This window comes from Girardinichthys multiradiatus, chromosome Y (genome assembly GCF_021462225.1).
Source record: "Girardinichthys multiradiatus isolate DD_20200921_A chromosome Y, DD_fGirMul_XY1, whole genome shotgun sequence".
NCBI classification, from domain to species: Eukaryota; Metazoa; Chordata; class Actinopteri; order Cyprinodontiformes; family Goodeidae; genus Girardinichthys; species Girardinichthys multiradiatus.
In genome coordinates, this window is record NC_061818.1 from 15,487,604 (window position 1) to 15,515,515 (window position 27,912).

Below are 27,912 nucleotides of genomic sequence, written 5' to 3' on the forward strand. Positions count from 1 at the left end.
AGTTCTAATGTTTCCCTTTTGTTACAATATGATAAGAATGCTCATAGACATACAGTACAAGGATAAATGGCCCAAGGTTTGTCATAAAATGACCCAAAGCTGGGGCACTGGGGTTGATAGTGGAGCAACCAGTATAACTGGGTTGATTAAAAAGCTACAGCACACTTAGATTAAGTATGGACACCCGCTACTACACAATCTAACAGATAGACACCACAATGGTGACACATAGTCTACTGATAATCACTGAGGGAGGGAACATCCATTGCATTGGAGTGCCTGATATAAAACTACATGTGACCTTCTATAGAGGCTCTTCGTCATGCTCTAATAGACGGCGACGGTGCAAGACGGGAGCCTCAGCGCAGATCTCTGTAATCATTCCTCTGCCTTAACTTAGATTAAAAGAGCTAAAAGTTAGAAACTGGTTGAGAGTCGTTCCTTTAAGAGTCATTAGATACAGTATGTGATCGCTTCTGGGGTTCCAAGGACCGGAACGGCTCTGAGGTGTCTGACCGCCAACAGGGTGCGGTAGCTCGGACACATTGGTGTTCCCGAGGCGGAAACCACTTTTGGATAGGATAGGGATGCCACGGAAAGACAACACATCACAGCAGCGGCCGTAAACAGGTAAAGAGATACCTATTAAAAATCTCCAGTGTTTTTCCTGTAAAAACACTCTGGGTGTGTTGTTAGTCCTGAGTGAGCTGTTTTTGTAATTCTTGGAGGCAGAGAAATGGTTCAGAATAATTGTTGCGAACGTGTTAAACCATAAGGCGTGTATATAAGCGGTGCGACTCTAACAGTGGTAGTCCGGGAAGAACTGTACACTCTTCTAAAAGAAACTAGAGACTAAGGGAGAAGGTTTGAATTTTCTTTATTGTATGCGAGGGAATATCGGGTTCCCTCGCACACAATATAAAAGTGAACTCCCTGAATGAGGCACGCTAATACTCGGGTTGGGGTTTGTTGGGTCCCGACCGTTCCATAAGAAGGGTCAAAAGATACTACCGAGGGGAAGTGTATGGGTTTAAATGGCCTCCCTGATCTTCTTAAAAGATCTCAAAACTGCCCACTCCTTTGATCGTAAAGCACGCAGGTGGTGCGCAAACTTGGGTAAGGTTTGTAGGGTCCTGGACCTCGTTAAAGAAGTCCAAAAGATACTGCCGAGGGGAAGTCTTCCTTGTGACTAACCAGCTGTGAAGAAAAGAAAAAAGAAATAAAAAGAAAAAAATATATATATATATATATACAAAAGATGTAACATCAACTGTCCAGTATGGATGTGCGAGAGTCGATAACAGTGAGCAGACGGAAGTGAAGGGGGACACATTAAGACTGATGGACTTTGACTGCTACATGCTGAGCTAACAGGCTAAGCTAACAGACCCTAGCTCACTGAATAAACTGTGGTGAATAAGCTTTGGTGTCTGAGAGATAACGGAATAAGCTCACATGTGGACCAGGGAACGGTGCTGTACCGCCTGGTTGGCCAGAGTGTGTGAAAGTGTGTGTGAAGTGAGCAAATGACTGAAAGAATCACTAGAAAATTAGCTCCTTGCTTGTCCTGTAGGAGTAGGCTTGGAGACAGGGAGGATAAATATATTAGCAAGTTTCAACCACAAAAATGCTTTAACAAGTTAAAACAACAGTTTGATGGAGTTTGTTAAGGTCCCAGAAATAATTGTCAAATCACCAGAAAAGGGTAAGAAATCATTTTTAACCATTAAGTAACGCAAAGTGGTTCCACTCTAAAATGTTGTATTTAAAGGGTAATCTAACTTTTCATGTGGCCAATGTTCGTCCATTTTGTTTGTCTGTTTTTGTGAAATGAGTGTCTGTTTCATGTTATGTAAAAAGTAGGGTATATGTGGTAGGATACATTTAATTTAAATTGTTTTCTGGTATGAAACTAATTGGAATTTTGAGTTTTTAGGTCTTGGGAAGCAGTCCTGACCATGGACCGCCTGCTTAAAAGGTAAAAACATTTTAAACTGTCTGACGCTCAGTGTTAGTTATTAAATAAGGTATCACAATAATAATTAGAGGCTACAAGAGCAGGTCTGATCCAACAGTAGCATAATAATATTAGGTCAGTTCTTTATGATAACACGAAAGGAAGTTCCAGAAAGGGACAATCTCTCCCCTCAAAACATGATTTTAACAGATGGTTTGACTTTTTCCAGTCAGTTTCAGAATGATCAAATTAGACTCAAATTTAACAGAATTACTGGACTGGACTGAAATGGAGAAAACTTGAGTTAACTGAAACAAACTTTAGTTACTTGAAATAAATACAAAGTGTAATTTATAGCTGACTGAAACTTTATGGTGTGTTTATAAAACTAGGTAAGACAAACTAAGATTATAAGACATAACATGCCCTTCGTTTCTGTGTTCATCAATTTCGTTAAGCCTTCCAAACGGATGAGAAGTGAGTTTTTTCCACAGGACTCAGTTACAGTTAAATGTAATTGAACCAGATTTTAAAAATAATAGCTATGGGTCAGATTTAATACTTACATTCAAAATTCAATGAACACAATACTCTGACCCTTTTTGATGCCTACACTACACATAAGAAGAGACCAATCAAGGTATGGAAAGAGATTAAAATAAGCACTAGAACTAATGGAATTAGCACTTCGCATTATTAGAATAATAGCAACTAATAAAAACTAGTGACCTCGTTCTTAAATATAATAAGGACTTACTGCATTAGAAAATATAGATAGATCTAAATAAAGCTAAATTAAAATAGATAATTCAGAGCTGTTATAATCTTGCTGACGAATACCACAAAAATTGTTATGGAACCAGATGATTAAAAGAGAGCAGCTTTATCATGGCCAAACAGAAATATTTGCAGGGAAGATCCAATGTCCTTCAACCTGATTTTGACTTTATTTAACCCTATCATGACACAATACCAGTAGTTATTAAAATCTTGGGTGACACATATTATGTATGGAAAGACATTAAAGGTATAATTGGCAGCACTGATACCTGATTATTTCAAGGGTAGTAACCCCTTGAGATGCACCATCTCATTTTTGACAAGGTCCTTGCAGAACAGAAGATAAACAACAGTTCTGGATTAAATCAATCGATATATCTGTAAAATATTTTATCAGGGGTTAAAACAAGTCTGCAATATCGCATAGACTTGTGAAAACATATGCTTAGAAATATATATATATATATATATATATTTTTTTTTTTTTTTTTTTTTACTTACTCTCCTCTTCCGGAGCTGTTAATTTTTCCGGCGCACGGTCAGGGGACTGTGGCTCATGAATGGCTTCGCCCTCTATTTCATGTTTAGCTGGGATCGGATTGTCTTTTTTAAAGACAAGTTTCCGTCTCAACTTTGATTTTTTCGGAGGCAGACGGTAACAAACGCTGACCTCTCTTGTTAAATCTGTAAGTAGAATTTATCTCATTTATTTTTTAAATCACAAAATAGCATTCACCAGTTGACTAAACTAGATGTTGTTGTTGCAGTTAATAATTACCATAGTCAGACTGTGTAAAAACGATACCATCCAGCTCATCACTTGTGGGTTCTAAAGAATATAAGTTAAATATTATTATTATCCAACGAGCATTCACAAGCACTTAAAGAATTCTTAAAGATGAATACTTACTACTGAAGATTGCATTGTATCTTTCGATAGAAGCAGAATGTTCACCTTCTTCGTTTCCTGAAATATTTTCCGACATTTTTTTTTCAGCTTCTCCTTACAAGTGTTCTAAAATATTTCAGTGTAACTGGTTAAAAATAAACTTTTAGTTACCAGATTTGAAGCCGATCTCCCAGTAAAGATTGCGCTGTATCTCTCGATAGAACCAGGGATGACTGACTGCTCCACCTTCAGCGCGCTTAGTTATGCCCCTTGGCCATACCTGCATTAGAAAATATAGATAGATCTAAATAAAGCTAAATTAAAATAGATAATTTGGAGCTGTTATAATCTTGCTGACGAATACCACAAAAATTGTTATGGAACCAGATGATTAAAAGAGAGCAGCTTTATCATGGCCAAACAGAAATATTTGCAGGGAAGATCCAATGTCCTTCAACCTGATTTTGACTTTATTTAACCCTAACTATCATGACACAATACCAGTAGTTATTAAAATCTTGGGTGACACATATTATGTATGGAAAGAAATTAAAGGTATAATTGGCAGCACTGATACCTGATTATTTCAAGGGTAGTAACCCCTTGAGATGCACCATCTCATTTTTGACAAGGTCCTTGCAGAACAGAAGATAAACAACAGTAATACGACGTTCACAAGGACCCACAAACACACACTCTCACAACCACCACCATAGCAGCTGCATGGCACATAGACTTAACATCAAGACACAAAATAAGACAACATACAGATGCAGAGTTCCTGTGCATATCTCTTTGCATATCTCTGTAAGTCCAGAATAAATGAACCTTTATTCTTACTGAAAGCAAGAAAAAGATGTTTTAAAATAAAGTAAGTAAAGATAGCTTGGATCTATGAATAACAGTAATACAGCAAGTGAATGAGGCAAAGTATTCCAAGCTGATGAAGCTTTAAACCGAAATGCAAACTGTCAAAATTTTGCCTTATTCTTGGTATAAAACACAAAAAAGATAACTGATCAGTATTTCTCAGGCCATATTGTGAGTTAAATTGGATTAAGTATTTCTAAATACGGAGTATTTCAAAGTTTGAGGGGATGAAGATTAGTTTCTGTGACATGGAAATAAATAACATCTGCGTGTTCTAGGATTGGCAGCACCAGTTGTGGAAAACTCTTTTACGAGCTGGAAGGAAAAAACATTGTCAGAACGATAATGTGACAAATTTAAGGCAACATGCTTTCAAACAATATTAAATTTAGGATTTTAATTTCAACCAGTTAGACTCAGATTTTATTTGACTCCAAAAGATGATTTTTTGAAAACTTTACAACAAATAATTGCAGTGATTAAACTTGGAAAAACTTTCACTCATTTAAGACTTTCAGCAGGAGGAAAAATGCTGTTAACTTTACATAATTTGAAAAGAATAAACCTACCATTGCCTTCTGACAAAATTAACATTAATGTCATATATTAAAACTTGGTTTTCACCAAAAGTAGTAGTTGCATGAAATGTTAGAGTTGATTTAAGTAAAAGCAATAAAATGCCAGGCAAATTATACATACCGATTTATGTCAAGTCAAATTTATTTATATAGCGCTTTCCAGCAACAAGACACTCAGGACGGTGTGCATAAGGAAGGATTGCAGTGATGCAAAATCAAATAACAGAGGTAAGAATAGAAGGATGGATCAGAAAATGAACGGAAAGTTGGACTGACAACTTAACTAATAATGTTTAGATGTCTGAGTCATTATTTATGCATGAATAGGTTTATTGAGGAAGGCAGAAGTACAAATTAATTTTCAACTTTCACTACTTGATGCTGCAAAAAGGGTGACAAGAGGTCAAGTATCAATAGTTTTTGTGTCAGACCACCAGGTGCAACAAAGGTAGGCTATACTTTCCTTTTTCTGAACGAAATGATTCTGTTTAATCTATTTGCTTTTTATCTTCTTTTACTCCTTAATAAGCTGGTACACAGCAAGACTGCAATGTCATTTATTTTTGTCTTCTTTGTATATAATAATAATAGAAATAACAATGTACAAATATGATTATGTGTTGTGAAATGAAGATGGCGAAAGAAAGAAAAATTGCTGAGTTCACTACCCAAGTTTGTAATTTCCTGTTTGTGTTAATTTGTTGTACTGGGATGACTGTATGATCAAATTGTTTTCAGGCATTGCCGGTCACACTCCTCATGATTTCTCTGGAAAGGTTGATGAAGAGTCGTCCCACTATATTGACCTGATGATGTGAGCGATAACCCTAAACATATATTTTTCTCCTAGGTGAAGAAGACCTGAAAAGGTGGCTGGGACCAGCCTGACAAATGGGTCCATTGACACATTATTACTTAGAACATGAGATCTCTGGGGTTCAGGAACAATAGGAATCCAAAGATTGTGTTTGAGGGTTGAAAACGTGTGGTTGAGAAGAGTGTGACAGGAATGAATGAAGACCCAAGGTATGAATGATGAATGATGTGGGCCACATGAGTGAAAGGTTCATGGATCAAATGGTATGTTTTAGTTTCTGTGAGCTCATTATTTGTTCTGGGTTTTGATTCATAGTTGTGTTCAGACAACTAATGAACGTTTTAGAGAGCACCAAGTTTTGTTTTTCATAGTTTTTCTCTATTGTCGGTATTCTTTATATGTCTTCCAATAGTTGGAACAATTTTCTGGGTTTTAGTTTCAGAGTGAAAACTTAAATGTCTTATGAATTTTCTTGAGGTGAAATTGGATCTAAATTCTCTTTGGGATGGGAACAGAACCAAATAGAACCTTTCATTCTGCCATAGGGTTCTGATTGAATAACTTGACAGTAAAAGATTTGGCCGCCCAAACTTCCTTACGAGGGGAGGCCGAAGCCGGCATGTGTTGTGTGTCTTAAGTGTTTGTCTAAATTTCTGTTTTAATGTTTGTCTCAAATGTTTGTCTGACTAACCTTTAGACTTCAGAGAAAAAAAAAGAAATAATAATCATAGGATGAAAAAAATGGAAATGAATTTATTGGGGAAAAATGACTGGTTATAGCGATCAAATGTTTAACAGGAATGAATAACTAAATAATGGTATAATTAAAGTTGTACAGAATATGCAAATTACTTTTATCTAGTATTGGGGGTAGAGGTTATGGGGAAGGACCCCAAAGGTCTAATTTAGGTAGATATAATCAAATTATCAACATGCTTGAAAAGTAGGTTGTCCAAAACACTGGACACCTTCATGGTAAATGATTCAAATACTTTGTTCTGGGGATGATTTCAAAACTTTTTATGGAAAATAACTGTTTGAACATATCTAACTTTGGCTACTAGTTAACGGACAATAAAGTAGCAACTAACTGGGTTACAATATAATATGATTTTTGGTTAAAGGTAAGAAGATGACTCTGTTATATTATCTACATATAAGATTTTCATGAAAGCAGGTATTGGAGTATTTCCTGTTCTCAACAAGCCCTAAAAGAAATTTTTCAGCGCTGATCTCTGTAATCATTCCTCTGCCTTAATTTAGATTAAAGGAGCTAAAAGTTAGAAACTGTCTGAGAGTAGTTCCTTTAAGAGTCAAAGTTAGATAGAGTGTGTGATCGCTTCCGGGGTTCCAAAGACCGGAGTGGCTCCGAGGCGTCTGACCAACTGGGTGCGGTAGCTCGGACAGTACCAATTGAGCATTGTGTCAACACCACAGCCTACCTGAGTATTGTTGCTGACCATGTCCATCCCTTTATGACCACAGTGTACCCATCTTCTGATGGTTACTTACAGCAGGATAACGCACCATGTCACAAAGCACAAATCCTCTCAGACTGGTTTCTTGAACATCACAATGAGTTCACTGGACTCAAATGGCCTCCAGTCACCAGATCTCAATCCAATAGAGCACCTTTGGGATGTGCTGGAACGGAAGATTTGCATCATGGTTGTGCAGCCGACAAATCTGCAGCATCTGTGAGATGCTATCATGTCAATATGGACCAAACTCTCTGAGAAATGTTTTCAGTACCATGTTGAATCTATTCTATGAAGGATTAAAGCAGTTCTGAAGGCAAAAGGGGTCAAACACGGCACTAGAAAGGTATACCAAATAAAGTGGCCGGTGAGTGTATATAACTGCAGATGTGTGTCTAAAGCATAGTAACTGCAATTATCTTCCTAAATATAATATACTGAGTTTTAGCAATGAGATTTTGTATATTGGAAACAGTCCTGTTTTATGAATGGCAGCACTTCCATTGAAAATATTAAATACACTGAAGAGGTTTTCCGAATAGATGATGAGATCCTCCAGGTCGACTGGTCAGAGAGACTGTATGGTCCTAAAAACAAACTCAGCTTCCAGTCAGTTTGTTATTTCATTCAGGGCCAAGAAAGGGGACATGCTTCATTATAGTTTCAAAACTTGGTACAACCTCCATATTTGCTCTTGTAAAGCCCCAAAAAAAACCTGCCCATTATCAACAATTGCTATCCACATTGATTGATTAATGTTGATTGATTATTTACTATATTTGAATGTTCTGCTTTTTATCACATTTTAATTTAGTTGAGTAAATGCATTTAATGAATTTATATACAGTAATTAACAAACTGATTAGCAATAGCCCCAATATTGATCCTTGTGGCATTCCCATAAAACAAATAGAACATTAAAACATAATATATATGTTAACTCTGAGGGATTTTTACAAACCCACAGCTCATGTGGAATATTGACCTGTTGGTCATCCACTCCACAAATCTGGCCTTACGGAAGCCTTATGTTTAGGAACTGACTCTCATTAGATGAAGCAAAATCAAAGTTTTCAGCCTGCATGAAAACACTATATGTCACAAAATCTTTTTCTTTTTTTTAACCATGTCCTGTCCGGCAGAGTAGCGCTCAGATTTGTTGTCTGTGTGCCAAGAAGAAGCCCAACAGATTTACTTTCACAAGTGGAACATTACAGCTAACACTTTAATGCTCTCCTCGATATTTATAAAAGGAACTTTATTAGAAACTACTGTGGGATTATTTCAGTTGTTACGGACACGGAGACGGAAACGAAAAACCACCCAGCAGCCACAGTGCAGAACCCCCAGGGAGCTGCAGCGACGAGCCCACTGGCCCCACTGGCAGCAGCTTACGCCAGAGGAGATCAAGCCACGGGCCCAGAGACCCAAAACCCTGAGAAACATCATCCCCGAAGCAGAGGCCCGACAGAGCCCAGGGGCCAGGCCCCGGCAAGCAGCCACCAGGAGTGTGCCGGCACACACCAAAGCACCCAGCCCTGGACACCAAGAACCACAGGTACACCAGCAGGCAGAGACACCAGCCACCAGCAAGTAGTGTGGCGGGGAGGAAACAGTCCCCACATTTGATGGGTGGCCTAAACTGATCCAGGAGAGGGAACAGCCCAAGACCTAACCTGACACAAAAACAGGCAAACACAGTCACAATCACACATTCCTACCCTCATGCGACACATAAAAACACTAACACCCACGCACCCAACGTAAAGACAAACAACAATGGACGTTGTACACTCACTCACATCCCTTAGGGGCAACCAGCCCCCAGACCGAGGAGGTGGTCCCCATCCCTCCCAGTGTGGAGACAGGCAGACCGTCCCAGCACCAGCCCAGACTAATGCTGCACCACCCAAACCCGAGCAACCCTGGCCAGACCCCGACCCCCCGCACTGACCCCAGTCCCCAGTCATGTCCATCACCATTCGGAGAGGGGGCTGTGTACAAAAGAGGGGTCTACCTGGTCCAAACGAGCCCGCCAACCAGAGCCACCACCAAATGAAACAGTTCCAACTCCCCAATGAATTTTGATCCCAAAACCATGAGCCTCCAACTCCCCATGAACCCGAACATGAATTTCCCCAAAGGCCCACCCCCAACCAAGACACAGATATCGAACACATGCCCCTGAACCCAAACGCCATGAATCCCCTCCCCACAGGGGCACACCCCCACAGGTGAGCTCCATCCCCGAAAATAGGACATTAATATGCAAACAGCCTGTTGCCAGTGCAACACCATCTGCATTGCTTTGCCTTTGGGTTCGACATCACCGCAAGTTTTCATCCAACAGAAAAACAATGAATGAAGAGATCAGAAAAAACATAGAATACAATAAGGTGTTTCAAGCACTGTTGAGAGGAGAGATTCAAGGTAATGCATCTATTTTACCCACTAGTGATGTATGAAAAGGTTTATAAGCTGAAAAAAGACAATATGCTGAAACATCATAAAGTTTTTGAATAATGGGAATTTAGTGCACTTTAAGTATTCACATCAAAATAGTAAGAACATAAACACTGTGGCTCCTTTTAACACAACTTTGTATGTGAGAACAGTAGCTTGGGTTATTTCTTCAGTGTTTCTTTGTGAATCAGTGAATTAAAATGTATTGAATGAACTTAGCTACAGAACAGCATGACAGCTAGAAAGCATATGAGGAGTGGCAAAATAATTATTTGGATGATTTTGAGGGACAAAATGAAGTAAGTTGGAGAACAGAGGTATTCCTGAGGTATTTCAGGTAATTGAGGTATTTCACTCCATGAAAAGAAAAGAAGACCCTTTACAAATTAAAGGAAGGAAATACATTTTCCTGAGAAATTGGTGTACAGAATCAATTTCTGCCACAAAAAGCAGACTTTTGTCATGTTTAACCAGTGGTTGTATGACTATGAGTATGAAAAGCTCTTCTAGTGACATACGATCTAAAGCAATTTCCAGTTTGAAACAGTAGAGGTCAGTGTAGAACCACGGATAGCCTAGCACTGTCACTAAAGGTTAGTAAACGGACCTAAGCTAAACTTTTCAGAGAGCATTTTTGAAGTTTCTGAAAATAAAAAAAAAACATAATTTTCTACAGAATTGAGACTGCACTGCACTTGTTAAAACATCCACTGATAAGGAGAAAGCAAGCAGGAGTGATTGGTTTTAGACGTCAATGGCTTCAGTGAATAGTTTATTTACTGTTGGAATCATCTGAATGCATCCCACCCACTGACTGCAAGGTTTGCATATATAAAAAAGCCATAATTCTAACTCTTCTCTAGGTTTAGCAAATATAAAGACAGTAATGTGTAAAGGGTATTTGTCCTTTAAAAGATTACAAACACTTAAATGTTTCAGACCGTCATGCACATTTTAATATCATACAAAAATGACCTCCGGGAGAGCTTTGACTCTTTGACAGATTCCGAGGGATGTTGGAGACATAGAGTCCGAGTGGACCATGTTCTCCGCATCTATTGTCGATGCTGCTGGCCGTAACTGCGGCCGTGAGGTCTGCGGTGCCTGTCGCGGTGGCAATCCCCGAACCCGGTGGTGGACACCGGCAGTAAGGGATGCTGTCAAGCTGAAGAAGGAGTCCTATCGGCTGTGGTTGGCTTGTGGGACTCTTGAGGCGGCTGACGGGTACCGGCTGTGGAAAAGGCAAAAACTCGGGCCAGGGAGGAGTTCGGTGAGGCCATGGAGAAAGCGATTCTGGCAAACCGTCCGGCGCCTCAGGAGGGGGAAGCATTGCTTCGCCAACCTTGTTTACAGTGGGGGTGAGAGGCTGATGACCTCGAACGGCGACATTATCGGGCGGTGGAAGGAGTACTTCGAGGATCTCCTCAATCCTTGCCATCACGCATTCCCTGATGGAAACAGAGGATGGGGACTCGGGGTTGGACTCTTTCATTACCCGGGCTGAAGTCACCGAGGTGGTTAAAAAGCTCCGTGGTGGCAAGGCTTCGGGGGTGGATGAGATCCGGCCTGAGTAATTCAAGTCTCTGGATGTTGTGGGGGTGTCATGGTTGACATGCCTCTTCGACATTGCGTGGCGGTCGAGGACAGTGCCTCTGGACTGGCAGACAGGGGTGGTGGTCCCCCTTCATAAGATGGGTGACCGGAGGGTGTGTTCCAACTACAGGGAGATCACACTCCTCAGCCTCCCTGTTAAGGTCTTCGCCAGGGTATTGGGGAAGAGAGTTGAAAGCCGATAGTCAAACCTCGGCTTCGGGAGGAGCAGTGTGGTTTTCGTCCCAGCCGTGGAACACTGGACAAGCTCTATACTCTCTACAGGGTACTCGAGGGTTCATGGGAGTTTGCCCAACTGGTCCACATGTGATTTGTGAAACTGGAGAAGGTATTCGACCGTGTCCCTCGTGGTGCCCTGTGGGGGGTGCTCCAGGAGTATGGAATCGTGGGCCCTTTATTAGGGGCCATCCGGTCTCTGTACAAGCAGGAGTTGGATCCACATTGTCGGCACTAAGTCGGACCTGTTCCCGGTGCATGCTGGACAGGGCTGGGCTGCCCTTTGTCACCGGTTCTGTTCATAACTTTTATGGACAGGATTTCTAGGCACAGCCAAGGGGATCTTGTTTGGGGACCAGTAGATTTTGTCTCTTCTTCTTGACGTGGTCCTGCTGGCCCCCTCTAGCCAAGACCTACAGCAAGCGCTGGGGCGGTTCGCAGCCCAGTGTGAAGAGGCTGGGATGAAGATCAGCTCCTCCAAGGCCACGGTTTTCGACCGGAAAAAGGCTGCTTGTCCTCTTCAGGTTGGAGGGGAGTTCCTGCCTCAAGTGGAGGAGTTCAAGTACTCGGGGTCTTGTTCAGGAATGAGGGAAGAATGGAGCAGGAGATTGACAGATGGATTGGTGCGGCTGCCACAGTAATGAGGGTGGTGTGCCGGTCCGTTGTGGTGAAGAGAGAGCTGAACCGAAAAGCGAAGCTCTCGATTTACAAGTCGGTCTACGTTCCTAACCTCACCTATGGTCCATGAACTTTGGGTCATGACCGAAAGAACGAGATCCTGGATACAAGCTGCTGAAATGAGCTTCCTCTGTAGGGTGGCCAGGCACTCCCTTAGAGATAGAGTGAGGAGCGCGACCATCTGGGAGGGGCTCAGAGTAGAGCCACTGCTCCTCCACATCAAAAGGAGCCAGTTGAGGTGGCTCGGGCATCCTGGACGCCTTCCTTGGGAGGTGTTCCAGCCACGTCCCTTCAGGAGGAGGCCCAGGGGATGGCCCAGGACACGCTGGAGGGACAATGTGTCTCGGTTGGCCTGGGAACGCCTTGGGCTTCCCTGAGAGGATCTGGAGGAGGTGTCTAAAGAGAGGGACGTCTGGCTGTGTCTGCTGAGCCCGCTGTCCCCGAGACCCGGTCCCAGATAAAACGGAAGACATCGAGTACGAGTTCAGAGATGACCGGAAAAAAACATCTTTGTTCTATGTGAAAAAGCAATAGCCCTTCCTTGTTGAATCATCATTTAACTTATGAAGGTCATTTTTTGGTTCAGTTTTACTAGCTACACCAAGGCCTGCTTACTGCCTCACCTGGACCATCATGAACAAATGCATTTCAAAACATGGAGTATGCTAGAAGATGTTAAAAAGAGACACATCGTAGCCCAATTCATAGAAATTCAAGAACAGCTGAAAAACAAAGTAATTGACATCATTCAGTTTATAGAGGGTTACAAAGCCCTTTCTAAGGCTGTGGGACTCCAGCGATCCTTTATCCACACAACATAGAACAGCGCAGAACCTCCTCGAAACTGTTCCAAGAGCTAAAAACATCTAAAGCAATAAAGGTCTCACCTGCTGAGTTCAAATCAGTGTTAATGATTCAACAAAAAAAGAGACTGGGCAAAAATGGCATCCATTGGAGAGCACCAAGGCCAAAACCAGTGCTGATCAAAAAGAACCAAAAGGCCCGTCTTAAATTTGCCCAAAAACTTATTGATGATCCAAATGACTTTTAGGAAATATTCTGTGGGCTTACATGACTGAAGTGAAACATTTTGGAAGGTGTGAATTCTGTGACATCCGATCAAACACTAACAGCCTTTCAGAAAAGAACATGATACTTGCAGTCCTATATGGTGTTGGTAGTGTGATGGTCCGAGGATGCACTTCTGCATCAGTATCTGGACAACTTGTTGTAAGAGATTAGCTCTCTAGCAGAAAATCTTGAAGGCAAATATTCAGTCATCAGTTGTTGACCTTAGGCTGATACGCACCTGGGTTGTGCAGGAGGGAAATGTTTGAAAACACACCAGCATGTCTATTTCTGAATAGCTTAAATAACTTAAAAATTAGTAAGTTTTTAAGTAAAGTTTTTAAGAACAAGGAAAACAACAGATATGTCAGAGATAAAGGTGTGGAGATGATGAAAGAAATGTTAGGTTATAAAACAACTGATAGGTCAGGAAAGGAGAGCATTAACCAAAGAAGCAACCAATAGACTTATTGTGACTCTGTAGGTGCTGCAAAACTCCACAGCTCAGGTTGGAGACTATTAACTGTTCAACTATTAGTGTCACACTCCACAATGATGGCTTTGGCGGAATGGTAACAATATAATCATTCCAGAAAAACAGCTTTAAGAAGACCTGTTGTCCACAAGCCATGTAGGGACATGTGTGGTAGAAGGTGCTCTGGTAAGATGGAGCAAAGCTGATTTATTTTTTCTTGTTTATGTGCAAAATGTTACATATGGTGGAATGCACAATCCCAACAGTGAAATACAGTGGTGTCAGTGTCATGCTGTAGGGAATTTTCTCTTCAGCAGGAAACCTGCACAGAGTTGATGGGGACATTGATGTAGCTCAACATCGGGCAATGCTGGAAGAAAGCTAGTTGGACATTGCAAAGTGTTTGAGATTGGAGCGGATGCTCACCTTTCAACAGGACAACAACCTCAAACATGCAGCCAAAGCTGCAATGGATCGGTTTAGATCAAAGGATATCCATGCATTAGAATGCCCGAATCAAAGTAATCACCTAAATACAATCAAGAATTTTCTGCAAGACCTGAAAAATAATTTTCACAGAAAATCTACACCCAATCTGACGGAGATTAAGCTATTCTGCTGAGAAGAACGGGTGTGACGTTGGTAGGGACGTTGGTAGCAATGTACCCTAAAAGACGAGGAGACTGTTGATTCAGAGGGCAGGATCCACATGCACACCACCCACAGATATATTTTCTTTAATACTGTGGAAACAATGTTTCATTTTTTCCACTTCATAGTTTTGCATTACTTTTTTTGGTCTAGTTGTAAAAACTACAGACTTTGGAACACTGATTTCCAAATGAAATGCCAGATTTACTTTGTTCATTTCTTCCTTACCTTCATCTAAAAAGAGGACTTTGGACCACTGAGCAACATTCCAGTCATTCTTTTTCTCCTCAGATACATTAAGATGTTCCTGACATTGTCTCTGGTACATGAGTGGCATAAATCAAGCAAAGTGGCAGTTGTAGCCCAATGTCCTGGATATAGCTATGTGCAGTGGCCCCTTGACATTTCTGACTTCAGCTGCAGTCCACACTTTGTAAATCTCCACCAAACTCTTTAAAGGGCTTTGTTTCACAATCCTCTCAATACTTTTTTTTTTTTTTTTTGCTTCTGCACCCTTTTCTACCACACCTTTTCCTTCCACTGAACTTCCCTGTATCAGGTTTGAACACAAGACTCTGTTGGAAGCCAGCTTCTTAAGTGATGACATATAACAGGCCTGTAATAAAGGGTGTTGGTGACCCAAAGTATGTCACTATGTGGATTGTAAATCTATATATTAGTTCTACTTCATGAATTAAATTACTGCAACAAATATACATCCGTGTATATAAAGAAAGCACGTAATATAATATAATATAGTGTTTGAATTATAACATCCCTTTTCATTTGTTGCTTCACCACTTGAACTCATCCTTGCAGGTAAAAGGTCAGCAGCTTGTTGCTCCGCCCACTCTATACGTCACTCCCTGACTGAATGGGCTCTGCTGTAGTACAGAGCAGAGGAAGCAGACACGTACTGCACGCTGTACGTTTGGGGACTTCGCTGTTAAGCTGAGCCTAACAGACCCGAACCAGAACCACAGGGCGAGGCAGCGGCTTCGAGCTCAGACAGGAAGAAAGAATCAATTTAAAACTTCAAGTCTAAGTCTGGTTTTTCTTGGAGGTGTATTTTAGAGGACTTCTGAACACCAAGATGTAGTTCCTCCTCATGTGAAATTTTACGTGTAGCACAAGACTGAACCTCCCACTTCTAACTTTACTGCACAGAAGGAAATAGGGGTGAGCTCGCTAGAAATGGAGAAATCAAGTTGCTTTTCTTCAGCTCGAAACATCCTGTGTCTGTTTGACGTGGACGGCACACTGACACCACCAAGAGAAGTAAGCTCCCATTCAACAGACAGCCCATTGTTGGTGTTTATTTGTCATTAGAAGCAACTTCCTCCTCTCTGCAGCTCCTTTCTCTGTCTGCATCATTTGCCTCCTACCCTGAGGAGAGCACACTGTGTCCTCATGGCATTATGTCCTAATTCATTCACTGTTTGGAGACCTTTTTGCACGTAATCCAGTGATAGCAAAGTCAAACAAAGTTGGGATTTGTTTGAAACGTGGAAACTGTCATTTCATGCATCTCTTAGGCTTTTGATTGTTTTAAATTTACATTGAATTATTGTTAATATGGTTGTTTTTGATGGTTTTCCACTGCCATCTATGAAGATTTTCTGCATGCATACATTTATTTTAGTGTTAGTAAAGTGCAGGCTGTTGTGTCAGGGGTTCAACAAATGCTACTACTGCTGTCACAATATGAAAGCAGTCTTTACACTCATGTTATTATGTAATAATTTAAGATGTTGCTGTTTTTCAGCAGTGTGCTCACTGAGGTGTGTGTGTCTGTAAAAGGAATATCTGCCATCTGATAACAGATGATAGCAAAAAGAAATAACAGATAACCCAAAGAGCATGTTCCTGCAATCTGCAGAAAATCGACCCAAAGCTGGACGAGTTCTTCCGGACTCTGCGGAGGAAAATGAAGATCGGCATCGTCGGAGGGTCAGACTACCCCAAGATAGCGGAGCAGCTTGGGGAAGGAGATGATGGTGAGCAAGCCTGTTTCCTGTTTTAACCAAACATGCTTTGTAGATGCAGGTTTCAGGGTTCCACCGACATTACCTGAAGGCTCTTGTTGCAACATGGTAAACTAGAAACCAGTCTGTGGAGAGTAGTGAGGAGAAGTTTGGGGATAGAAGTAAGGCCACCAAAACCTAATGACCATATACCCAGTGTTTTCCCATGCATTGTTGTAGAATTACAGATAAATCAATTAGACCAGATCAATGTATTGGCATTTAATTGCATAACCAACAGCGTACAACGAGGGATGTGATCCTGTGAAAGGGTTGTATCATGATTACTGTTGGCAAATAAATCACAGTTATCAAGATGGTTTTGTTCAAAATGTTCAAAATATGCAGAAAGTGTAATTATAATAGTGAAGCCAACAGCATAAATGGTATCAACATCACTGTGAATATTATAATTTGTCGTATTAGTATTCAGTCATATATATCACAAATGAACTGCCTTGTAATAAACGATCTTGTACACTAATTATAGTCTGAAGTCCAAAACAAGCAATGCAATCAGCATTTGAACTGTAATGTTTTTACAAGCAAACAAGTTATTGTAAGCTATTTTGATTTGCTTTAAAATATGTTATTTGAAGTACAGACTGCAGAATCGATGCTGTTTTTTACAATGTAATTGGCTGTTCATACCGAGTGTAAGCAGACAGTAGATGTAGAACACAGAGAGGTCAGTGACGTCTTACACAGACAAATCAGATCATTCTGAAGATCCTACAGATTCAGCTAAAAGTTGAACCTACTTAACATTAGCTGCTTGTGGTGTTGATTCTGTGTGCATTTACTGAAGGCAAGAACATCTTCAAAAAGCCTTTTTGGCACACATAAAAAAAACAAAAAACAGATACATTTATTTAACTGAATGTGCAGTATCAAAAAAACATACGTTTCTTTCACTTTTTTATAAAAGTGTGCATTATTGTTGTTATCCTGAAGGGTTCTGATATTGAATTAAAATGTATATTGTAATTATAACCGACTAAAATTGGTAATCATTAAGACTGGTAAACGTTTCATTGCTACATAAAACACAACAAGAAAGCGGATCGGTGGAAAATGAGGAATATGATTATTTAAGTGGTAGAAACACAAAGTAGATACAAAGAGGTTGGTGTTTCTGCTTTTGATGCTGTGGTGCACCTTTTCAGCTGCCTTCACTATCCTCTGCAGGACCGTCTTGTCTGCCATATTGCCTCTGGAGTAGCTTCTATTCTGAAATGCAATACAACAACACACAATCAGCCACATTTCTGTAGTAAGTCGATATTATCTTTTGGTAATTCTCTCAGCACATTTTAGAGCCAGTTTTCATACTAAATGCAGTCCTCCATCTGACCCAACAGGCTTCAGTTTGGTTGACTTTCTCAACTCGTGATTCCTACAGCTGTTTCCAAAACACACTGACACACTGAGCGTCACACTGATTCAGCCGCCACCTCTCAGGGAACATATGGCTGCACCGGTTGGCTGATAGCTTGTCTGTCGGTAAATATTAGCCTGCAGCAGGAATGCAGATATGTTGTGCCAAGTCGGAACACAATGTGGTTTCACGTCCAAGTGTGTTAAAGGTGAAGCTTTTCTTGTAGATTATCTGCAGCTGATACCTTTGTGCGTTGACCAACAGATTGACTTAAATGGTGTTAAAAGCTAACATCATCATGCAAGAGTATTTTGAGACATCTTCGGAATTGTTTTATTTCTGTATGCACCTGTTGCTTATTACATGTTAAGACTGCAGTCAAGCGAGTTTATCAACCAGACGCCTGATTGAGAGTCATATGATTGTAGTGCAAACAGTAAGGTGATTTGAGATTGTTTTGCTAAAGTAAGTCCGGTTCCTCCTTCCTGGAAAACAGGTTCTCTTAGTAGCAACACATGTTGGTCCAAAGCCTCTAAAGCTTACATTCTTTAGTAGTATTGTTTGTTTTTAGACACTTTGATCTGTCCTCTCTACCCCAGAGAAGACAAGGATTTTCAACAAGTACATCATTTCTTATTTCCAGATAACAGGAGGTCTTTCCTTTGCCTTAGTCTTTGTCTCTATTTTTAGTTGAGGTTTTATTGTTAAAATACTTTGCAAACTTTGTAACAGCAGTCTTACCCGAGGTGTCCAAACCTGCACATTTCTACTACTCTCTCCTCTTAACCAGTAATAAGTATGGTAATTCATTTAATTTTAAAAACCTAATAAAAGTCTAGGATGAAATGAAATATCTGTTTCTCTTACCTTGAGGCTATCGAAAAACAGCAGTCTTCCTTCATATGTAGGTGATCAAAAATCACTTAGGAAAGCTGTGGCTGTTACATTTCGTGACACGAAAGCAGCAGAAGTTACCTGAGAAATCAGTGTAACTCCTAGGTCTCTGTACCAGCCTGCATCAACAGTCTGTATGGTAACCAGCCTCTTCCTTAAAAGATTCAGCTTTTAACTCGGATATTCTTCTGAGCATCAGGATAAAGGTTTTGCAGCACACCTGCTTCCTTGCAACCTAGAAGGAAGGACGTTAGCTGGCAGTGCTGCTAGTACATTTTAAAATGGATTTAAAAATTTTGTTATGGAGGCGGTCAAAAACAAAAACACATCAGTCTCCTACTCACAGTAGAAATTAGTAGACCGTTATATCCAGCGGATGAACATTAGGAGGAAAATGCAGTGGTGTAGTTGTTACTGCAGGCCTAAGTCATACCCAGCTAACCACCTTGGTGTCCACCCTCCAACTCCAAGCACACCGCATTGCCTGCATCTTCACAGTCTGGTTAACTTTCTCATCAGAAGACCATACAGCTTCTCTTCTGCAACAAGCCATCTTTTAGCTCTCATACATATTCAAAGCATAATCTAACCCAGATTTTAAACAAAAAAAGACATAAATAAAGACAAAAATAAACCTACATTTCCCGCGTGTCGGCTGTAAATGTACGTGCTCCAAAGACTCTTCAGTATATGCTCAGGGGCAGACTAAGTAGTTCTGAAAGTTTTCCCAATAGAGGTTTTTATACTTTTACAATTTATCTAAGCTGTTCGAAATGTAGTTTTTATTTTTACCTTCTTGCTTGGAGGTGGATAAATAACTGCCTTAAAGTGTTTTCCAATAATAAACAGGTATGTTCCGCATCGTTTTGGATTACTTTGATACTTTTACATACGGTATAATCAGGAGCCAGTCTAACAACAATGTCAGTTGTTAGTTCATTTTCTTATCGCAAAACTGTAAAAACTTGTTTGAATTGAGCCTCATCTTGTTTTTTCTCTCTTTCAGTGATACATAAGTTTGATTATGTGTTTGCTGAGAACGGAACAGTTCAATACAAAGATGGGAAACTCCTCTCAAAGCATGTAAATGAATGCAAGTACTTAGCATGGCTGTTTTGAACATCTTTACCCCCTGAAAACTGGAAACAGAGAATGCCTAAACTTCCCAGTTAATTCTGCTGGAAAGCAAACGTTTTTGATAATGTTAATTACCATACATTTAAAATATTTCTAGTATCCAGGCAGAAAGATGAAGGTTATGCCATCCTTTAGATCCTTCATTTATACTGTCATGTTGTTTCTTAAGTGCATTTTTCTCCGATAGGCGATCCAGAACCATCTCGGAGAGGAGCTGCTGCAAGATCTCATTAACTTTTGCCTCCGATACATGGGGCTCATTAAACTGCCAAAGAAAAGGTGTATTACACAGCAAACCTTTCTGATAACTTCGAGATGCTTTCTTTGTCTGATAAATGGTTTTGTTCATCTACACTGATGTAACTGAGGATGAAAAGGTGTTCCTTTTCCAATTTGAGAGCAACATCCAAAATTAAAAGTCTTTATAATAATGACAGGAAATTCAGGTTTCGGGATAGTGTTTAATCATGTGTCTTTTTCTTTCTGCAGGGGCATTTTTATCGAGTTCAGGAACGGAATGATTAACATTTCACCCATCGGTCGCAGCTGCACCCTGGAGGAGAGAATAGAATTTTCTGAAATTGACAAAGTGAGTACTTTTTATTCATATTTTATTTCAAATGAACCCATTTGTCCTTTGACTTTTGTACCCAGAGTAGTCAGTATCACAAAGTAACATAAAACACCAGTACTGTCCACAGAGAATGATTAAATCTTAAGGCAGATAAGATGGACGAAAGCCTGTAGTTACCTGTCATTACTTGTTATGGCTAAGCAAACATTCTTACAAAGTGGCCAAAAAGGCCTCTGTGTCTCTTTTTTACAAAGAGGTGATCTCGTTAAAGAGACAAAGAAAGGTCAAACATTGATCTTTCAAGACAATCTAACAGATAGTCCACTGACGGTTGACAGAGTCTGGCAAAATGAAAGAAGTAAAGATCGGCAGAGGAGACGTTTAAGCATTTAGATACGTGATCACATTATATACATGAATCTTCCTCTGTTTTCAGAGAAAGAAACACAGACTCATTTCAGTTACATTTAAATTGAATGGAGAAAACTTTAAATCATTAGGCTTTAATGTATAAAGACTTGGAAGGACTTTTATGCTCCATCACAGTTTAATTGGTATATTAACACTGATTATTTGTGTAATTATTTAAATATATACTTTCAACATGTTTATGACAAAAACTCAGTATTGTAGCCAAAGGGCAAAAAAAACCTGGAGAAACAACTCATGACTAATTAGGTTAATTGGCAACAGGCCAGTGAAGGGATTGTCTAAAAAGAGCTTCCCAGAGGGGCGGGGTCCCTGGGGCGGTGCTCCTTTGGAAGAAACAGGATTTAGGAGCCCTTGTAGAAATCATTGTCAGGAAATGCAGCTTATTAATGTCTCCACAAAAACTTGTTAAACCTTTACCTTGCAGAAGAAAAACACTGACTAAGATGGATAAAGTCAAGATTGAGTGGAATCAGTGGCCTTACTTAGCTAGAAAATTTGCAGTCAGTAATAGTGAGCTTTTTTAGATTGAGTTGATGTAACTTAATCTGACTGTCAGTCAGTCAGTCATTTTCTACTGCTTATTCCATAGTGGGTCGAGGGGAAGCTGGTGCCTATCTCCTGCAGTCTACGGGCGAGAGGCGGGGTACACCCTGGACAGATCGCCAGTCCATCACAGGGCATTAATTTGTCTGTGTTAACCTAAAAAACAATTAAATTGAACTGGCATCAATGAAAATGAGGCTGATTTCTATAGAATCATATTACTCTTTAAAATACAATAAGATTTTGCCCTGCAAAATTATTCATACCTTTTAATCGTTTTTCCTCTCCCCTCTGGAGAAAAGCATCTGCACAGCATGATGCTGCCACCTCCATGTATCACATTGGGGATGGTGTGTTCGGGGGTATGTGCAGTGGGTATCTGATTAATTCTCTCTTTGCCTGGCCTATTAGAGTGCCGGGCGGGGGGCTTTCTGGATGATGGATTGAAAGCTCCAGGAGATGTTCAATATTGTTTCATAACCTAATTTCAAACTTTAAAAAGCTCACCGGTTTGTTTCTTGTTTCACAGAGGGAGAAGATCCAGGAGAAATTTGTTGCTGCCTTGAAAAAGGAATTTGCTGGAAAAGGGCTGCGCTTCACCAAAGGTGAGAGGAAAAACACACAGGGAAGCCTGTTGACACAACATTGCTCCAGATCTCAGTCGGCATCCGTGCAGAAAGGAGAGGAAAGGACACAGAAAGGAATTATATGCAGCTAGAAGATCTTGTTTTTGGTGGACACTCTCTCAGGGGAAAAACAAGCTCATTAACATTCGGCTTACAGCTCTGCAGCTTAGTGCCACACCAGTTTTATAGCATTTCAGTCTGCTTGTTGCTTCTTATCTCCTGATAAAAACAGAGACCCCCCCACCTTTGGTTCGTCCTGAACCTTCGTGCTGGAGTTGCAGGTTAACTATTAGACAGACGCTGTTCCATCTTGCCCTTTTGACAACACAGCAGCAGGATGTACTCGATGTTTGCATACGTGCCCCGCCGCTGTGCTGATGAAGCGTGAGGGCTGTTCACACTTCACACAAACAAGCCTGGCCTGTCTGGTTTCTTTGAAAGCCTACATATTAACTGCTGAGATTTCATGCTCACTTGGGCTTCTGGGGTGTAAATCAGCGGGGAAATTTGCAGCCTTTGCTGTGGCTTAAGTCTTCACGGTGTTGACTCTGACGCTGTGAAAATAGCTTGATGGGTCCAGAACATTTATTTGTTTCCTTTTCCTTAAAGTTTATCTCTGAAGGGCACGGCTGCCCTCATCAGCTGATATGAGTGATCTCTGCGATAGGTGTTACATAATCTGACATCACCTGATCTGCACTGAGAGGACACAATGTAAGAGCTGAGTGTGTTCAGGGATGTTTTTCTCCTGTTAGAGGATTCAGTGTTAAATAACGCAGGTGCAGTAAAGTTTAACCCATGATGCACCTATGATCTGGGCTTTTCACATATTGTGGCATTTCTAAAAGAGTACAACATGCAGGCTTAGGTGGTTGAGGTTGGTTAAAGATGAGACTGAAGCGCTGAGTTGTTTATCACGTTTATCACCCTAACGTTTGAAGATGTTTGTGACAGAGCCATGAGGAGGGTGTGTGAGGACAGGACCTCCTGATTGGCTGGAGGCAAGGCAGTGAAAGTCATTTAAGTTGGAGGGAAGAATGTCTGCAAAAGGCCGTCAGACACATTTCTGTTTGTTTTTTTTTTTTTTTCTCTACACAGATTTCACAGCACAAAGGTTCATGTGAGTTGAAGTTCAGCAGAGACAGATTGTCTCAGTTTCTCATACAGCTGATGATTTATGAGTGTCACGCTGGAGTCATGTTACGTATTATAGTTTGGATTACAGAAAATCCAAACCCCAGCAGTGATTTGTTTCTTTTCACACTTCACATTTTCTCACGCTGTCGATGGGAAAAAGTACAAGTTTTATTTTCCACTGTTAAATTATTTACTGCTTAGTGAACTGGATGTGATTAAACCTATGATTCTCTTTTTGTGACTTGTGAATATTTTTATTCATTTTCTTTCTTGAAACTATACATACCAGACCCCACCCTAGGAGACAACCCCGAAAATATATACATAAATAAAAACGCAATAAAAACGTGCATACAGTAGACTTCTCCATGCAGTCAAGTCCAAAGTTATTCATACTCCTGGTAGATTTGGATTTTAAGTAATCTGTCAGATTCCTTAATTTGACCTGCTGGTCTTAAAGTTCATTACTAAAGGTAAACATGCAAAACGTTGGTCAGCAATTATAGGAAGGGTTGGACTGCTAGGAAAGGCAAGGCAAGTTTATTTATATAGCACATTTCAGTAGCAAGACAATTCAAAGAGCTGTACATGAAAAAAAGAGAAAGAGACATAATAAAAGAGTACATTGCAGCAGCATAAAGGTAATCAAATAATTTACAAACACAGATAATTAAACAATAAAAATTAATAATTAAGATGATAATAAAAAAAAAAAATGTATGATAACATGATTGATAAGAAATGAAAGTTGGACAGAAAACGTAACTAATAATATTTAGATGGCACAGTCAAAGGCCACTCTAAACAAATAAGTTTTTAATCTTGATTTAAAGCAACTTAGGGTTTTGGCGCTTTTACAGTTTTCTGGGAGTTTATTCCAGATTAGTGGAGGATAAGAACTAAAAGCTGCTTCTCCTTGTTTGGTTCTGGTTCTGGGTATGCAGAGTAGATTTGAGCCAGAAGACCTGAGAGGTCTGGGTGGTTGATACATTGACAACAAGTCTGTAATGTATTTTGGTGCTAAGCCATTCAGTGATTTATAGACTAACAGAAGTATTTTAAAGTCTATTCTCTGAGCTACAGGGAGCCAGTGTAGGGACTTTAGAACCGGGGTGATGTGCTCCACTTTCTTAGTTCTAGTGAGGATGCGGGCCGCAGCGTTCTGGATCAACTGCAGCTGTCTGATCGACTTTTTAGGCAGACCTGTGAAGACACTGTTGCAGTAATCAATTCTACTAAAGATGAACACATGAATTAGTTTTTCAAGGTCCTGCTGAGACATTAGTCCTTTAATCCTGGAGATGTTCTTTAGGTGATAGAAGGCCGACCTTGTTACTGTCTTTATGTGCCTCTGAAGGTTCAGGTCTGAGTCCATCACTACACCCAGGTTTACAGCCTGACTGGTGGTTTCTAGCTGTATTAACTGAAGCTGTGTGCTAACTTTTAAACGCTCTTCCTTTGGTCCAAAGATTATTACTTCAGTTTTGTTTTGATTCAGCTGAAGAAATTTTCAGCCCATCCATGCATTGATTTCTTCTAAGCATTTACCAAGCGCTTGAATGGGTTCAAGTCACCTGGTGACATCGTAACGTATAGCTGTGTGTCGTCTGCATAGTTATGATAACTTATGTTGTTGTTTATTATAATCTGAGTTAGGCGAAGCATGTAGATATTGAATAGGAGGGGCCCTAAGATGGACCCTTGGGGAACGCCACATGTGATTTTTGTGGTCTCTGATGTACTTAACTACAAATAAAGTAGGAACAAACATTTTCATATGAAGATGGAGATGAACTGGCCTGGAGCCATTAACATCCTGTTATGACCAAACCATGATAATCTTGAGACATGATAATTGTCTCCTTTCAGGTGGTCTCATCAGTTTTGATGTTTTCCCCGAGGGCTGGGACAAGAGCCTGTGCCTGGATTTGCTGGCCATCTACTTCTTTGGCAATGAGACCTCAGATGTAAGATCATCCTGTTATTAGCATCAACACATAATTTCTTTGGTTGTGGAAAATATCATGACCAAATTAATAAAGGAAAACGGCAGAAGCATAAATGGCAACATGTTCCCTATGCTCTGGAAAACTATTTTAGAGAGATACACATTGCATTGGAAGCTAACTATGAAGAGCTCCTAACATGACTACTTGGAAGTGAGAATAGGTTGTGAAGAACAGTGGCCTTAAAGAGCCAGAAACAATAAAAACGAAGCCTTTTTGAGAGATAAGGCATCAGAGGTGCTACAGAAACATACGTACACACATTTGTGCATTTAAATGTTGCAAACAACAACTAAAATAATTTGCATTACAAAATAGTAGAAGCTCTTACAGATAAACCTCATTTTGAAGTTTAACCCTCCAGTTGTAATTAGCATCAGACAGAGATTTGCATGAATTACCTGGAATTAGATGACATGTCCATGTGCAGATCTCTGCTTTATATGCACACTTCTTATTCTGTTGGAAGGGATCATATTTAAAAGTACTGCACTAGATCTGAAAACCAGCATTAACGTGGATCTACAAAGTTTATTATTTGCTTGTCACCTTGAAAACTCATGAACCTTCCTCCGCCCTCTGGTTTGAGTTGCATGTAGCTTCGAATAACTGCAAGCTGCAGCAGCAGTCTCTGACTTTTGGGTGATTTTTTTGTCTTTTCTGTGCTTCAGAATGACTGGCCTGTGATAGCCTTAGGAGATGGGAGGCATGTCATTAGTTGAAGCAGCTCTTGAATGTGGATGAAGGCACATTCATCTCATACCGCTGAAAGAATGTAGCAGCATTTGAGCAATCTGGCCTCAGGTTCTCCTGCTGGGTTTCAACCTGGACCTCTGCACTGATCTAATCATTGGAAATCTGCTGTTAATATTCCAACAAATGTCAGAGTAGGAAAATATGCCTTGCAAAAATATTCACTCTTTGTTACATTTACATATTTCATTGGGATTTTTTTGTGATAGACAAACACCAAACAGCACATCATTGTGAAATAGCCAGAAAGGATACATGGTTTTCAAAATGTTTTACTGATAAAAGCCTTAGACATTTGGCATATATTGCATTCATCCCTTCCTGAATACTTTGTGTAACTGCCAGTTGTTCCAGTTACAGCCTTTGGGGGTATGTCTGGAACAGCTTTGCATTTATGCTTTGTGTTTATTCTTTTTTTGCAAAATAGTTTTTGCATTGGATCTTATTTTGGGGTATCAGAGTATTGGAGGCTGAATACAAATGTGCACCAAACATTTAAAATTTTTATTTGTAAAAAGAAGAAATTTGTCTCCTTTTCTCGTCACTTCCCAGTTATCCACTAGTTTGTGTAAATCTGTCACACAAAGTCCAGATAATATGCACTGAGGTTTATGGTTGTAATGTGACAAAGCGTGAAAGAGCTGAAGAAGATTGAAAACTTCTGCAGAACAGTGTAAACAGAAAGCCTCTCTTTGATTCACTGTGCTCTTATGAGAGGACCAACATGCTGAGGGGAAAGAGCTCTGACAGAGAATGAACACATCTGTTCTTGGGTGTCTGATTTGGTGGTTGGTTTTAGTCAGGTGAAGGAAAACAAACCACATAAAGCTACAGCTGTCAGCTCTGCTCTGACGTTTATGATGACGGTGGTTCTGTTTCCAGGGAGGAAACGACTATGAAATCTTCAACGACCCAAGGACGATCGGATTCACGGTCTACTCTCCCGAGCACACGGCGCGGCTCTGTCGAGAACTTTTCTTTGATGCTTCTCCACATCTCATCATGATACCTTCGGCCAAAAACCCCTCTGATATGGATGGCAACATGACTATTGATCGCAGGGTTTTAATGAACTGCTGAATGGTAATACTACTGATCTCCCCTTGTTAATAATATTAGTTTAATATATGAATGAAAGATGGAAGGTTGGTCTTTATTTAAAGAAATGGACAGTTGTTATGGAATACTGTGCCAAAAACTGTTTCACTTGTGCGATAAGTAACATGTAACCTTGAATCTAACCCAAAATTAGCAGGAATGTTCATCTTGCACGTTAGTTTGGGTATGAAGCAATATTTTGTACTAATGCTGGGATCCTTTTATTCTTCTTATTGACAAACCCACTGCAGTATGTGAGAAGGATGGAAGAGAATGGGATTAAAACATGGGATTATTTTTTGTTTTTTTTGGTTGCTCAGAAAAATTTGATGAACTTGTTGAAACAAAGACCTCTCTTCTTTTAAGGTTTAGGGTGAACCAAAGACAAACAACATTCTTGGTGCTTTAATTTTTAAACTGGATCTCTTTCAGTATTTTAACTGTTTAACATTTAGTGTCAAATATTAACATCAACTTCTCAAAGTCATGAAAAAGATATTAACTCCTTTTTTGTGTTCACTGTGGGTCTTTAAATGCATTTAAGATTTAGCAGATTTTAAGCAAAGGTTAAATTTTTTTAAGTGCAGTTCTGTTGAGAGGTTGTGAATAGTCAGTATCTTACCTACCACTTGATAAGATGAAAGATTAATTGGGTAAAAATGAACTTAATCCCTAAATATTTTAGTAAAACAAATATTTCAGTATGAAAGGTCATTGTTACCGTTCGCAGGCTAACACGGTCTGAGTGTAAATTCGATTCAAATAAATATCTAATGCTA

At 40.0% G+C, this 27,912-nt stretch overlaps 1 protein-coding gene across 1 annotated transcript; it reads left to right on the forward strand.

Annotated features, from left to right (window-relative positions):
* The first annotated feature begins 15,443 nt into the window (after positions 1–15,443).
* On the forward strand, positions 15,444–27,641 carry LOC124864358 (phosphomannomutase 1-like). Its single transcript, XM_047359125.1, has 8 exons — positions 15,444–15,809; positions 16,411–16,528; positions 19,834–19,910; positions 20,152–20,243; positions 20,454–20,553; positions 22,043–22,118; positions 25,146–25,243; positions 26,918–27,641. Exons 1-8 carry the CDS (start codon positions 15,726–15,728, stop codon positions 27,113–27,115), a joined length of 843 nt encoding a protein of 280 aa, XP_047215081.1. The 5' UTR covers positions 15,444–15,725; the 3' UTR covers positions 27,116–27,641.
* The last annotated feature ends 271 nt before the right edge of the window (positions 27,642–27,912 follow it).

Excerpts from the sequence above, each read along its gene's own strand:
- LOC124864358 (XM_047359125.1), top strand. The coding sequence starts at position 15,726 with ATGGAGAAATCAAGTTGCTTTTCTTCAGCTCGAAACATCCTGTGTCTG. Across the intron at positions 15,810-16,410 it reads CACTGACACCACCAAGAGAA|AAAATCGACCCAAAGCTGGA; the intron begins GTAAGCTCCCAT and ends TGCAATCTGCAG. Across the intron at positions 19,911-20,151 it reads GGAAACTCCTCTCAAAGCAT|GCGATCCAGAACCATCTCGG; the intron begins GTAAATGAATGC and ends TTTCTCCGATAG.